At 33.0% G+C, this 16,416-nt stretch overlaps 1 protein-coding gene across 1 annotated transcript in view; it reads right to left on the reverse strand.

The window, feature by feature from the left end:
* Window positions 1-4,716: 4,716 nt before the first annotated feature.
* The window catches only part of LOC145277706 (phosphatidylglycerophosphatase and protein-tyrosine phosphatase 1-like), a 33,510-nt gene continuing 21,810 nt past the window's right edge, over window positions 4,717-16,416 (reverse strand). Inside the window, exons 2-5 of the mRNA XM_080129405.1 lie at window positions 15,869-16,098; window positions 13,118-13,198; window positions 7,797-7,988; window positions 4,717-6,920 (exon numbers count right to left, since the gene is read on the reverse strand). Coding sequence (XP_079985531.1) covers window positions 6,789-6,920; window positions 7,797-7,988; window positions 13,118-13,198; window positions 15,869-16,027 — 564 coding nt within the window. The 5' untranslated portion in view covers window positions 16,028-16,098 and the 3' untranslated portion in view covers window positions 4,717-6,788. The remainder of the gene's footprint in view (window positions 6,921-7,796; window positions 7,989-13,117; window positions 13,199-15,868; window positions 16,099-16,416) is intronic.

Below are 16,416 nucleotides of genomic sequence, written 5' to 3' on the forward strand. Positions count from 1 at the left end.
ATAGGTCCGGAACTAGGAGCATGCTTTTTCCACAAGCGCCGGTGAGAGCTCAGCGAATACTCAGCAGATGGCGGCGATCAGGCTGGCTTTGGTGTTGTGGGAGGTAATGTTCTTGATGTTTTTGATGTATGACCAAACGAAGTAGTCCAGTGGGTTCAGGTTAGGGTAGAAGAGTACAAAGTCACAACACTCCTTCTGAAGCCAAATCTGGGTTTCTTTGAACTTGTAGGCTGGCTGCCACACCCAAAGTCTGCCAGCGGCCACCTGATTGCACCAAGGGATCACCATGCTCTTCAACACATCCAAGTACACTTTGGTGTTGACTTTCAAGCCAACTTCGAAGATATGAGGTGGCATGATGTGGCCCTTACTTGAAATCACCTCAAAGACTATAACAGTGGCCAGAAACTTTGTTTTCATCACCCTGGGCACATTTTTTTTTTTTTTTTTTTACACAGTGATCACCACTTATCAAGGCTCGGAAGCCACTCAGGGATAAGGGTTATTGCAAGTACATTACGTTAGTGAGGAGATTTTATGAAGTGTTTAATTAGGGGGGGCGGTTCATTAGGAATTTGTTAACATTAGACTTGAAGACATCCAAGTTGTAGTCCGGAGGGAAGCAAGCAGACGGAACAGAGTTCCACAGGCATGCAGTTCTAAGAAAGAAGCTTTGCTCATGAAATCCGCGTTTTGATTTAGGCACAGATGTAGAGTGGGGAAAATTTTTCACAGTGGATTCAGCTAGACGGGTGTTTTTCGTGAAAGATTGGCGAGGGGGGACCAGGGATTGGAGTTCAGACGAGCACCTGCCATGAAAATAACGATAAAACAAGGATAGGCTCGCAACGTCTCTTCTGTGGGAGAGGGGTTGCAGGGTAGAGAAAAGGGCATCCCCCACTAAACCACGAAGTCTATTTTGTACTCTGTCAAGGCATGATAGGCTGTTTTTGGCAGCTCCTGCCCAGATATGGCAACAGTATTCCATCCTTGGCCATACTTGTTATTCGTGGCAATCCATTTTGAGCGTGATGGCAATGCTTCTGTTGTTATACTTTGGATCAGTAGAGAGTAGTAGAGTTGTACAGCGGCACATCTCCAATCTCACTCGTTGAATATTGTGTCACTTTCAGACATGGTAGAAGGCTCCTATCGCTCTTAGGATTTGTACACAACTAGCCATCTAGTGGATAGTCTGCAACAAAAAAGAAAATCGGTTTTTATCAGATGGTAGAACGTTATCACTGTTGACCAAATCATGTGTATGCAGTGAAGTGAAACCTGACCGATGATAGTTTTGAAGGTATGCGTTGCATGGATAGAAATGATATGAGAATGATACAATGCATGTGCAATGTTAGAAACAGATGTAGTTTTGATGACCCAAGAGGAAAATTAAATCTGGAGAGTATAGTGTGCAGATGTTGATGTTAGGGCTACGTTGAAAGAATGTATGAGAGTTCCTGGGTTAGTAAATGTTGAACAGTTGAGGTAGCAGTTTCAGTTCACAAGGGAAGGCCAAGTGGAACACTGACAGAAGTGATAAAAATGAACTTGAGGGAAAGAGGGAGAAATAAAAACGTAGGTAATAGGTTGGTTTGCAAGTTAATTTTTTAAAGCCCTCCTACGCATGCCAGAATGTAAAAGGGTTGTTAAAACGATGATGATGATGATGATGATGATGATGATGATGATGATGATGATTTATTTGAAAATTCATAAATTGTGAGTATAAAGACATTCTTTTTGCATAACTAAAAATCACCTCTTATATTATCAACTCATTGACTTTTATTGACAAGGTTTCAGTCTATGCGACTGCTTTGGAGTCAGTACCTTATAGAGAAATAGGTGGATAGATGCATAGATAAATAAATAAATATAGAGATAGATATATAGATATATAGATAAATAAATAGATGGATAAATAGGTAGATAAAAATCAATATCATTTGTTTAATTTTTAATGATTCATCTTTCTCTCTTGTTCTGTTTTACTTCAATCAAAGTTCTCAGAAATCATGACTAACGTGTGTTATCTCTTTGAGATACATAGATATTTGCATGTTCCATTAAATCCTTGTATAGAAATAAAGAGATTTATTATTTTTAGTTATTTTTTTTTTTTTATTTAAAACATTTTTTTTTTACAACGGAATCACCACTTATCAAGGCCCAGAGGTCACTCGAGGATAAGGGTTAAAGAGTGTACAGTGGTCAAAAGGACAATATCATAGTAATCGTTAGAAGTGTAAATTTGGTAAATTGGATTACTAAAGGGGAACGGCTCATCAATAACTTGTTTACATTAGACTTGAAGATGGCCATATTGTAGTTAGCTGGAAAGCAGGTAAATGGAAGAGAGTTCCACAGGTGTGCAGTTCTAAGAATGAAGCTTTGTTCATGGAATCTACATTTAGGTTTGGGTACAGATAAAGAGTGGGGGAAATTATTGATAGTGTTTAAGTCATAAACTCTTCACAGATGAGTCCCACATGTCTATTTAGGTTTAGGCACAGATAAAAAATTGGGGAAATTATTGATAGTGTTTTCATCTAGACGAGTGTTTCTGTGAATGTTTGGCAAGGGGGGAAGCATAGATTGGAGCTCAGACAAACACTTGCCATGAAAATAACAATAAAACAGAGACAGGCTCACAACGTCTCTTCTGGTAGAAAGAGGTTGCAAGGAAGAGAAAAGGACATCCCCCACTAGGCTACGAAGTCTATTCTGAATTCTGTCAAGGTAGGATAAGGTCTTCCTAGAAGCTCCTGCCCAGATGTGACAGCAATACTCCATCCTTGGATTTTACTTTAATAAGTTTTCAGAAACTAAAGAGCCTCTTTCTGGGACTCACACTTGATTTCTATATGAGATACATAGATATGCGAGTGTTCAATCAAGATTATCCTTTACTTCTCAAATGTTAAATTAGTAAAAAATTAAAAAAAAACATTAATTTTACTTTTTTCAATTGATCCGTTAATTATGAGTTAGTAAAAAATTTAAAAAAAACAGTTCTCATGCAGAGAGTGATCCGTGCTGAAATAATAACGTTATTATTTTAAAAAAGCCATTCTTAACATGGGGAGGGGAGGGTGTTTTGTACCTATTATGTACTTTAACCTTACAATTGAATAAAAAACATATAAAACTTTAATTAAACGTGGAAGTATGATTTAAAAAATAGCGTGGATCACTCTCTGCATTAGCACCAAAAAAACATTAATTTTACTTTTTTCAATAATTATGTTATAGCATATCTTTCTTGTGCTCTCTTGGTCTTACCGGATTCCAGGACAAGAATTCATCTGGTCTGGTGGAGCTTAGTACTGTTATTTAAGTTAACATCACTAGGAGAAAATGCACCATACCTCGTATGACCGATTGTATCGCCGTGTCGAGTTGATCTTATGTGGGCTTGAAATACTAAATTATTTTGAAAATTTGGTCAGGGTTTACTTGTAGATTGAAGTATTCTCATGTCAAATTGTCCTAAAAAACCTTTGTACAGATAGACTGAAGACACCCGAAGAGAGTGTCTAGTAAGTAAATCACGTTATATATAAATAGAGATAATTGAAAAAATAAATCAATAAAAACATTTATAAAAAAAATGTATTACATTTGAATTATATAATACATATAATTAGTAATTGATCTCTATTATTAGATAAAAGTCACTTTGTGTGTGTGTGTGTGTGTGTGTGTGTGTGTGTGTGTGAGTGAGCTCCTTCCTCATAATTCCTGAAACGGTTGAGCCTATTTTTTGCAAATTTCACACAAAAGTAATTTATATGTTTGACAGTATTTTTAGATATGTTTTGTATAGAAATTCATTTGATAAATATTAAAAATAAAAAAAATCAGATCCTAAAATAGTTTTTCTTTCTTTCTTATAGATAAAAAGGATTTTTACTTGGGAATATTTTACATTACACCAGCCACGAGAGATAATAAAATCTCAGCAAATCATTTCTTAAAAAAAACAAAAAAAAAACAGAATTATTGCCATCTGGAGATATAGCTCAGGGGTAGAGCATTAAACTACAGATTGAATGATTCCGTGTTTAAGTCCGAGTGTACCTCACCATTTTCTTTTAATTTTTTAAAAGAAGAGGTACCATTTAAAATTGCTTCAAATCATTTCTTCATTTGCATATTTTAAAACTAAGTATTAATCAGAAGTGACTTTTCCAGGGCATTCATCATCAAGCCCAAATATCAGCTGAGATGATATTGTAAACAAACACAGACAGAATTTGATGAACAACATTATCATTATTATTTTCTTTTTTTTTTTTTTTTTTTTTTGCAAATTTGTCCACCGGGCAAATTATTCCTCATAATATATAATATTCAATAAAGAATTCATTTTTTAATAATCTGCATAAATTAAAATATCATGTTTAAGTGTATTATATGACCAGGCAATGCTGAGTGTCCAGATAGACTATTTTAAAAATTTGTAATTCAATTCAAATTATTGATTTATTATGATTATTGCATATATGTGTAATCTAGTTTAGGTAAAAGTAGTTTTATTTTCAATAGCAATATCTTTCTAACGTTATCCAGGATGCAGTAAGTTGTTTTAGTTTTTTAATTTTTATTCGTTTGTACATTTTTAAACTTATACAGAAAAAGAAAATGAAATTTTAATTGTAAAGGAAACAATTCTTTACATTCTTCAATAAAAAGTATGGATTATTCTTCTTATTGATTTTGAAAAATTTTTTATTCACAAATGAAAGATGTTTCCATATTACTAGTTGTTCAGGTGGGAGTATATCAAGTTTTTTTTTAATAAACTGTAATGAAGTATGTTATTTTAATGTTAATAACATGGTACAACAATAAAAAATGGAAATTGGCTAGTCAGAATCAAAGTTTAATAAATGCTATTTTGATCCAACTGTTTTAAATTTGAAGATAAATTTATGTTAGATTTGGTACGTCTGTTGCTGTAAAAATTCAAAAAACATTTTGTGTCTGATATCTTTTTCTGTGATGTTCTATAAAAGAAGAATAAGTAGTCTTTTGTCAGAGCGAAGTCTTCAGTTGTGCAATCGAAAAACTTTCTCAATTATATTTTTTTTTGTCTTTTGTCAGGTACTAGCATAGTTGTTGGCATAGTGAAGAATTCTGAAAGATGATACACAGAACTTATTGGGTGACCCACGCTCCCACGTCAGAAAAAAAATTATCCATTAAATCGTTAATAAAATTCACAATGCTTTTCAACAATCTAACTGTTGTGGTGCATCCACCTTACAGATAACAATGAACCCTTCCACTTATGAAGATCAGGAGAATATGTTTCTTGGCATTAACATACAAATTATGCACAGGTCTTGCACCTGTGGCAGTCAGTCGCAATATATCCCAACATCCTTCATTTGTTGTATTTGCATTATAGTTCAATATATTTCGTTTAAACTAATTACAGTTTTTTCTTCCAAACCTTTATGGGAACGCAATGCATGTCATGCCATCTGTTTAGCTGGATACCTTCTCTGGCATGTTTGCAATACCCATGACAAGATTCACTTGGAAATATTGCATCTTTGTGTCTCTGGCAGATTCCCGAAATATTAAATCATCTCATCATCAATTATCATATCATATGAATCTGCAGATTCTATTGTTGCCATTGCCCCCCCCCCTTTCTAGAAAGAAATCATGCATTTACAGAAAGGACCCCATATTTGTATTCACCAAATAGCAATGCAGCAGCCAGGGTATTATGCACCTGCTGATAGGACAGTCTCCTTAGAAGTTAATTGAAGGTTTGTGTCACTGACTATCAGGCAGACAATGTCAGCTCAGGAAAGCATTTAACTCTAGCACCATTATTAGCGACATGGCAATAAAAATAGAATAAAGTGGAAAGAGGATTTAGTCATCTCTAGCTACTGCTTGCACAAAACTGTCAACTGAGTGCACAGCATTTTCTTTCCCCTTTGTCAGAAACATCACTCATTTGTTGAATTGATTAAAAGACAAAACAGAGGAAGGAAGAGTTTCTGGGCTGCCAAAAATGGGACAACACTATCTTTATTTGGGAAAAATAAATTTCAATTTATGTCTTACTTGTTGATTATGTTTCAGCCGTGAATATTAAACCATCTTTGTTATTTTGCTGTCCAATAATATATAAACATCTAGATACAATGTGTAAAATTGTCAATAATTTGGGCAAACTCCTCTCTTGGCACTGGCTTGATTTTAGTTGTGCTAGTTCTTTTCAGTTCAGGATTATTTTGATAAAAATTATATTTCAGCTACTCACTTAGATTATTATCTGTGAGGTTATGATTTGATCAGTGTGGACCACATTCAGTATCACGCCGCCTATTGATGAAATGCACACCAAAGTGTCTCAGCATATCATTGAACATCCATAAAACAAAATATTTGACATTCATGACTGAAACTTAATTGACAAGTCAGGCATACATTGAAGTTTGTGTGTACCAAATATGGTCAGGTTTCAGAAAATATTGTGAATTTTATTAACGATCCTATAGATGGCGTTTGTTTTTAGGTTATTTTGTATTTCTCTCTTAAGATTGAAAAAAAAAAAAAAATAAAAACAACAAAAGAACACTTCTCTGGCAAATAGCTTCCAGAGCGATAGACTATAAGAGAAGGAAATACTCAAAATAAAATAATGTATTTCTTTATGAGGGTGCAGGTCACACACAAAGAATGTGTCAGTTAAAGCATTGTTAGAATTGTACAAAATAGAGAGGAGTTCAGTTGTCGAGATGATCATAAACTCTTTGTCACAATGTATCGAGTTTATTTCTGTTGAGGTGAAACTCGTGGAGAAAATCTTTCTGTATTTGAAAGAGGTTGGCATGTGTACGTTTTGATACAATATTTTCCCACGCAGAATCGTCATCAATATTGTAAGTCTGTAAGACAAAATAAAAATGCATACAATAGTATAACATAACATAATATAATATAACATAATATAATATAATATAATATAACATAATATAACATAATATAATGTAATATAACATAATATAATATAACATAATATAATATAACATAATATAATATAATATAACATAATATAATATAACATAATGTAATGTAATATAATATAATTTAACATAATATAACATAACATAATATAATATAATATAACATAATATAATATTATATAATATAACATAATATAATATAATATAACATAATATAATATAACATAATATAATATAACATAATATAATATAACATAATATAATATAATATAACATAATATAACATAATATAATATAACATAATATAATATAACATAATATAATATAATGTAGGAAAAGAACACAATTAAAGACTGTAAGTTATAATTTACAAGAATTTATTGTTTGACAGGATACTCAAAAAGAAATAGTAAGATTTTCTTAATCCATGGAATTTCAAAGAATGCATTCTTTTCAGCAGAGTAAAGATATTAGCAAATAATTATCATAGCAAAGCTATGAATTTGCTGGAACTGGCATACATTGGAAATGCATTATATGAAAAGTAATTGTATATCTATCGCCTGCACTGAGGATTGACCCTTCAACCTCCAGAAGAGTGACACTTAGAACTGAATTTTACTTAGTACATCATCCGTTACACTACAATGGTAGAAACAAAGTTTATTTGGTTAGCATACATGCTGTGTGGGTCTGACTTTGAAAATCCGAGAAAATAAAAAAATTATATGCTAGATAGTACGAATAATGACTGGAGGAAATTATTATGTTGTGGTCTAATAGTGGATATGGACATACCTTCATTAAATAACAAGCAACTAGAGTTGCACTTCTCGTTCGTCCTGCTTTACAATGGACATAAACACTATGACCCTTTTCCCTGTGTCGTTCAATGAAAGACAAAGCCTCGTCCAGTTGAGATTGTGATGGTATACCCATGAAATCAAGAACAGGAAAGCGCAAATAATCAATTCCCAGCTGTTTCCATTCCTGTCAACAACAAAAAAAAATATAAGTGTAAATTCTGAATAGTTCAAAGTAATAAAAAGATATTAAAAAAATGAAAGAGAGATTTTGAAGGAAATTAAAGCCAGTTACAGTTGCTGGCATTTACTGTTATGTGTCTACCTTGGTTATGAGTAGACTTTAGTCATTTTCTTTTTAACAACTCGACCTCGGCACATATGTAGTCAATAATATTTCCAAATCGAGTGTGGAAAATGAATTGCATAAACTTGGATTTAATATCTATTTAAAAAACAAATGAACAAATGTTTTAGCCAACTTAATATACTAGTGTTGTTCCAAAAGTGAAGGCTTCTATTTTTGGTTTTTAGTCAGGTCTATATAACTGGTGTATATAATTGGTTTATATAACTGGTGTATATAACTGGTCTATATAATTGGTCTATATAACTGGTCTATATAATTGGTCTATATAACTAATCTATATAACTGGTCTATATAACAGCTTGTCTAATGTGTTTGTAACATTTATAGAATTTCTGGTTGCACTTTTGTCAAATGAACACGAAATCATATATACACTGTTAGTTTTAATATCACAGCAAACAAACAGATAACATAAACAACTTTATTTACACGTATCGACTAAACAGCAGTGAAATGACGGAGTGGTCGGTATTAGTGACGGTGGTGGTGTAAGTGTGTTGTGCTGTGCGGATCAGAAATGTCTTCGCCTTGTGCCGGCTGTCCTCTTTCTGTCGATCTCTGTGTTGTATTACTCTTATATTGACATTCCTTGAATTTAGGATGTTCATTGTTCTATTGTTTTTATTCCAATCCAGGTTAAAATGTAGGACGTCCCATTGTTTCCATTTTAGGTAATTTTCCAGCACCCCAATTCTTTATCGGAATGTAGGTTGATGTCTTTTTGTTTACATTGTTCCAGTTTTTTTTTTTTTTTGCATCATCAAAATCAGCAATCAGCCGATGTCTGGAATATGCATGTGTGCACATACATTGGATATTTTCTGGTGTCGCTCTTGGCCAATATTCAACATTTTTAAAAACTCAAAACGTTGAAGAGCTATTCAGGAGTGGTACCATTAAAACGATGCAATCTTTTACGCTCCATAATTTATATTTCTACATAGTCACTAACATTCTCAAAGCATTTTTGCCAGGAATTCAATGACGCATCTCTATATCTGCATAAACTTTTTTCATTTTTATAAAAAGGAATGAAGACATATTTTTTATGCACAATAAAAAAAAAAACATTTTTGTTACAATGATTGGTGTCTTTGACATAAGATTTTTTGGTAAATAAAATTTTTGGAAATACATTTTTGTTATGGTGATAAAAAAACAGAGTCTAAATACACTATAATAACGAAATTCAAAATTTTAAATATCGAATTTCAAGGCAAAACAATGGTCTCTACTTAATTGCCATGTTACAGTAATGAATATATCCAAAAATTAAGAAAAACGATAAGGTGGAAATAAATTGCTAAAGAAAACATTTTTTGACGAAAATTAGCAAGAATAAAATGTTTGGTGAAAAAAACATCAGAGTTTCAAAGGGAGGTAAATAGCATGCAACTATTGCTAATTTTTTAAATACAGTATAACACCTATAATTTGAACATCCGCTTCGTTCAAATTAGAGGATGTTGTTCAAGTTTTGTGACAAAAAAATGTGCTGCAGTTAACTTTAATTTTCTAAGAATTAAGAAATAGTAAATGAAATTCATTGCTATATGATACTGCAAGTATATATTAAGTTGAGTTTACGATATATTGCAAGTAAGAATTGTTAAATATTATTACCAGGAACAAAAACATTGAAAATAAATTAAATCTACTCTTACTTGTTAGGTATTTATTACCTAAGTTATCATCTACAGAAATCATACATTTATGTAAAATACAGTTTTTTTATTCATTGATTGAATGAGCCTCATTGCAGTTTCTATTTTCATCGATTGAGCTCTCAGGCGCTGCCATTGTATTCCGTAAGCGATCACGAAAATCTACAATTTCTTGGTTCTGTAGCTTCTTTATGATTATATCTTTTCGGAGTGACATTGCTTGCAAAACATGGTTGTCACTAAAGTAAGGACTTTTTTCTAGAAATTTTATAACCGTCTCCATAGACTTTTCTGCATCATCCCATGATATTACTTCATCAGAGTGTTCTTGGTTATTTACATTAGGGTCAAGAGAATGGGAGCTGTCACTATTTTCATCACCATTACTGCCTTCAGGATATAGATCAGTAGTTTCCTCATCTTGTTGCACCCACATTTCAACATCATTTGCATTAAGTGATTTAAGAACAACGTGGTTGATTGGTAACCATTTGGTTTCAAGAATTTTTTCTAGACCAAATGTATTCTCTGATTTTAGAGTTGCAAGCCATTGTGATGGGTTGTTTTACACTATTTTAAATATAGCAATCTGAAAAAAAAATTTACAGTTAGTGTAAATTAATTATCAATAGCTAATCTACATTAATTACATAGTACCAATATTAACATTTCTGTGCAATATCTGACTAAACCATGTAAACAGTTTTACTGCAACTCCGCATTAAATCTGCTAATACAATTTCAATGAGGAGACAGTTCAAGTTTAGAGAAAGTCCAGGTTTAGAAGAAGTCCAAACGAGAGGAAGTCCAACTTTAGAGGAAGTTCAAATTAAAGGAGTTTTACTGCAAATTGTGCATTAACAATTATAATTATGAGTTACATACCTTGTTTTTAGCATAACTGAGTTATTTCCCTTGTTATTATGTCACATATTTTCTATAAAATATGGTGAGGGTTTTTTTTATGATAAAGATCGAAAACTTTTTTTAAAATAATGTGTTAATATTTAACCCTACCAGACCTGAGCTACTGAATCTAATTTGCCTCTGTACCTGACCTCCCGGGCAAAATTGTGAAAAAAATTTAAACGCATTAGTAACTTTTTGCTGCCAGCATTCAGCCTTTGTGTGCCATTCCCCCTTGATGCACAGGCTGATTTCCATCATCAGAATTATCATCACTTTCTCCTTCATCGATATATTCATCATCAGCAGCGTTACTTGATTCAGAAACATACTCCTGATCAAATTCGCCTTCATCTGAATCAGAATTTGTCACTTTATCCAACATTTGTTGTACCATGAAACTCCTTGGTCTTGCTCATTTACCTGTCGAAGTGCTTGGTTCATCACTAGCTCGCGTTATGGCTACTTTAGTCTACAAAACAACTCACAACTCTGCCCAAACAAAGGAAGCCATTTGTAGAACATTAGGATTGCACTAAATCAAGGCTAAACAGTGATTGGGTAGCTATATTTAGCTCCCTGACAACACAAAAACATATGGTCGGAAAAATACCAGTTTAGCAGTAATTTGGTATATAGCATTTTTGGAAATTACCGGTATATCGGTAACTCGGTCTGTGTTTCTGACATATCAATTAAATAAATATAATTGCCTTTAGTTGAAATTGACACAAATAGTCAGAAGATACCATTGTTATTTTTAAAGCAATTTTTTCATTTTCCGAATTTTGCTATTATTGGGTAATTTCACCAAAAACAGTAACTAAATTTTACAGTAGTAGTCATTTTATTATTTGATATTCAATTTTGAATTCAAGAGTTGAGAGACCCCATTTGCTTACTTATAAAGGGCAGGCCGCACAATACCATTTAGTGAGAGAAACTGGTAAACTGTGCAATTAATGCCTCTGACTATTTTTATAAGTAAGAAAATAGTGTCTCTCAACTCAAATACTGAGTCGAAGTGAAAAATTGAATATCTTAAGCAATAAAAAAAACAAAAAAACTGCTAAAATTTTTTCTGTAAAATTTGGGCTGCAAATCCGTAACTTTCTCCCATGATAAAATAAAAGTATATCTTTATGGTGTATGTATCTATGATGAAAAGAATATCAAAAATCACGTAAATTGATGAGGTAGTTTTATTTTAAAAAGAAAACATAAAATTTTATAACCAAATGATGATCAATGATCTCTTGACGTGATTTTGCAAATAATTTGAAGAACCAGGGAGATTATTGCAAATAATTCAAACTCTTTCAAAATTAAAAAAAAACAAAAACATTCTTAACATGGAGAGAGAGGCGTTGGAAAATTTTAATTTCATCATTGGTTATCTCCCTTTATAAAAGCTTTTCAGAAATAGTTTAAAATCAGGTTTTTACATTACCGTAATGCCTACAAATTCCCATGATTTTCTTTATAAAAATAAAATTACTCTATCAATTTATGTGATTTTTGATGCATGATATTTTCTTTCTGTTACGGGTACGTACATCATAAAGATTTTTCTTTATTTTTCTTTTTTCTTTGGAAGGAGTAGCGCCAACTTTGGTTACTGTTTTTTTTTTTTTATCAACATAATAAATAAGCATTTCCAAAAATTAGAATTTTATTTATTAAATTTATTGAGGAGTGTTATGTTAAGAAGCACTCAATGATTTTATTGTCAAAATAAAACAAACAGTTATATATGAAAGTCATTCCAAAAGTAAAATCTCCTAATTTTTTGTAACTCAAAATGTTAAAGACCTATGAAGACGGAAGTAGTATCATTAAAATAAGCAACCTTTTTTGTTCCAGAATGTATTTTCTACATTGTCACCACCGTTCTCAATGCACAATAGCCAGCAGTGAACAATAGCTGTGCATAGGAGTCCAGCGCGTGCTTTGTCATACAAAGGTCATTCCAAAAGTAAAGCCTCCTATTTTTTTTTTAACTCAACAAGTTGAAGAGCTACAAAGACGGGAGTAGTACCATTAAAACAAACAACCTTTTGTGCTCCAAAATTTACTTTTCTTCATAGTAACCACCATTCTCAATGCAGTTTTGTCAGGAATTCAATGACCCATCTCTGCTTCTGACACGTCCATGACAGAGGTTTCTTTCTTAGTGTCTCATACCATGAATATTTACAACAGGCAGATGAAACGTTCAGGTCATGAATGCATGAGTTCAGTCACCATAATTTGCAATCTCCTCTGATCCATTTGACCAGAATATAAAAATAGGAGGCATTACTTTTGGAACGCCCCCCTGTATATGTTTGGCACCCTGGGTATCTCTGTTAGTGAATAACACAAGCAAATGCTTACGTCTTCTGTAGGAGTGAAATGTTCCACTTCAAAGTTGTAGTTTGTGGAGACAACTGCTTTTACATTTTCTTTTTCTATCAGCTGTGGAAAGAAAAAGAAAAATTTTTTTAAAATAAAATGACAAACATTCAAAGATGGATTCTTGAGTAAATAAAATAATCATTCACTCTGGTCATGAAGGAAAGAGAGAGTGAAGGGTAATGGCAGAGATTTTTACATCATTTGATTTACTAATAGCACATTAAAGCCTCTTTTCAGTTTTGAATTGTATAGGTATAAGAGTTATCTGTCCTTGACTAGAAGTAACCAGGAGTAATCTCCCCTGAACAAAAAGTAACCAAGGACGATATCCTCTGATGACTATATATAGCAGAGACATGGGAGCATCTATTTGCTTTTTGTGTTGAACTCAGTAATGAGCTGAAAGGGCACATTATCTCACTTTACACAATCATTACATGAATGACAATGGATACCCCCCCATGAGAGAAGTCTGTAGTGGAACAAAAGTAGCATAATTTCCAACCACACATCTCTTAAATCATCATTGCTTAAGCTGGCATTTCTGGCATATGGGCCTATGACTCACATGTATATGTGTGGCGTGACCACCTCCGGGATCGGTAGAGCTCCCCACTGAGGGGAGATTAAGACTCCCGAAACACTGAAGAAGGCCGGGCAACTATGCTTGTATTAACTGTTAAGTATTATTGCGTGCCTGGGCAGCGACGGATAACCTTGCTGAAAAGAAGAGTTAAGTTATGAATTTATTGTGCTTTTGTAAAACAGACACATACTTTTTATTGTTGGGGGAAATATGACAATTCGATGTCGTTTTGAAATCATCATGGATATGATTTCGGTTCTGGGGCCAGACGAGAGGTCAAGGATTAACCTCCCTGGCCGTGAGAACTGAAGGCTGCAAGCGTTCGCAGAAACCAGCACACGCGCAGGCAATCGGGAATTCCCCTGGGATGATGTACTGATTGGCAATTGGTCTAGTGAGCGACCATACCTACCCTATCACCTCTCAATATAAGTGAATACTTGCGCCAAAAAATCAGTAAGTTGGAGAGTTGAAGCTGGATCTCGAGAGAATTTAATACTGATCAAAAAGTCATTGTCACACTTCTTCCCTGTCCGTCGCCACCGCAAAACATGGAGAGTAAGATTCAACAGTGTGTTTTGCAAGAAATTAACATTAGACATTTGTATATAAGTTCATATCATATTTTGTAAATTTGAGTTGAATTAACTCCTAGAATAGAGAAATCTGAGTTTGTCTTTCTTTCGTGTGCATGAAAATCTCTCCACTTCCAGCATGGTATGGCATATCAACCCGAAGGTGAAATCAACGCTGAAACCGACCAACCAGATCCCGCTGCGACGAGAGAACTCACGGAGAATTCCCTGTGAAAGACGATCAAGATGTGTGTGTGAGGGTTCACACCTGTTACCAGTGACCCGGGAAGTTCACATTCAGTGACCTGAAACAAGAGCCCGTTTACATATGGCATAATCTGGAGGTCCAATTTTCACAAACTCTTCACGTTAAATTAGGTTGTATTTCAGCAATAATGAGACAAATGTTGTCTTCCAAGTGGTCTATTGTACCTGGTTTATCAGCACAGACATGGGACTTTACAAATCCCCAAAGATAATAATCTAATGAGGTTAAATTGCACAAACGAGGTGGCCAGTTGACAGGTCCATTTTGTGAAATTATTTGTTTAAATATTTCTCTCAGTAAATTGATCATATAATTTGCAATTTGCAAATGCTGTTCAGGTGTCAGTCTTTAAATGATGAATTGCAAAATCAAGCTGAACTCAAAATAACCGATAGTTGCCAAATCTGCAATTCAAGAAAATAATGGTGGATGTAAAATATATTATTGATGGAAGTTTTAAAATTCACAATCCATTTTGCAATCCAGCCATATTGAGTTGTAAATAAACTTCAGTTTTTGCCTGACTTTTCTACCAAATTTCCATCATGAATGTCCAACAGTCTTCATTTTATCACTGTTTAATGATATTGGGCAAAACCTTGGTGATCGTCTCATGAGTAGGAAGGTGATCTGGACAGGGCTTCAAACATATTGAAACTTAATCTCAAAGATTTTTCTTAATTAGAGTTATATAAAAGATAATATCAAAATAATATTGAGACTATTCCTCCACTGAAGAGTGTCATCACAATCAAATTTAGGGCAGTGCCAAGAAAGGAGTGTGTCAGATGCATAGACGATTTTGTATGTTGTATCCAGGAGTGCTTATAATTAAATGGCAATAAAAGAAAGACTGTTGGACATTTATGACTGACATTTGGTGGACAAGTCAGGTAGAGACTGAAGTTTATTTAAATTAAATATCATTGGATTGTAAAAAGGATTGTGAATTTTATCAACGATTCCAGGTGTGGAATTTTTATAAGGTCGCAGTTCCTCCATCGATCTGCTGATTGATTGACTCATCGTCGTCGTTGTCATCGTCATCATCATCATCATCATCATCATCATCATCATCATCATCGTCGTCGTCGTCATTTATACATGCTGCCATGTTAGCATGTTTTAAGAAGTTGACTTCCAAAGTAACTAGGTCTTTATTTATTCCTCATTGAAGGATAGATAGTGAATTTAATTAACAATTCCATTTTGGGAAGGTCACCTTGTTATAGCATTAGCTGTATTATTTAAAAAAAAAAAAAAAAGAAGAAAAAAAGGGAATCCATAGCATAATATCTTACTTCTTTGGTCATCTGTCTCAAGGGTAAAGCACCAAACAGAACCGTTTCATCGATGCGATGGTACCAGGGTCGTTTTGAGATGAGATGCACAATATAGTTATATAACAAGCTGGGGTAGAAGGCAACTCGTGCAAACATGTATGTGACTGAGTTTGACATGACAGATTCAGTGCAGATCTTATTTATGCTTTATCAACAATAAAACAATAATCTGCTAATATCAACTGGACCTGAAAAATAAAAAAAATATATAATTTCACATAATGAATAAAAATATATAATTTCACATGATAAAAATATATAATTTCACATGATAAAAATATATAATTTCACATGATGAAAAAAATACAATTTCACATGATAAATAAAAATATATAATTTCACATAATGAATAAAAATATATAATTTCACATGATAAAAATATATAATTTCACATGATGAAAAAATATACAATTTCACATGATAAATAAAAATATATAATTTCACATGATAAATAAAACTATATAATTTCACATGATAAATAAAAATATACAAATTCACATAATGAA

The sequence above is a fragment of the Euprymna scolopes genome, chromosome 6 (assembly GCF_053919585.1).
Source record: "Euprymna scolopes isolate OS-2025 chromosome 6, ASM5391958v1, whole genome shotgun sequence".
NCBI classification, from domain to species: Eukaryota; Metazoa; Mollusca; class Cephalopoda; order Sepiida; family Sepiolidae; genus Euprymna; species Euprymna scolopes.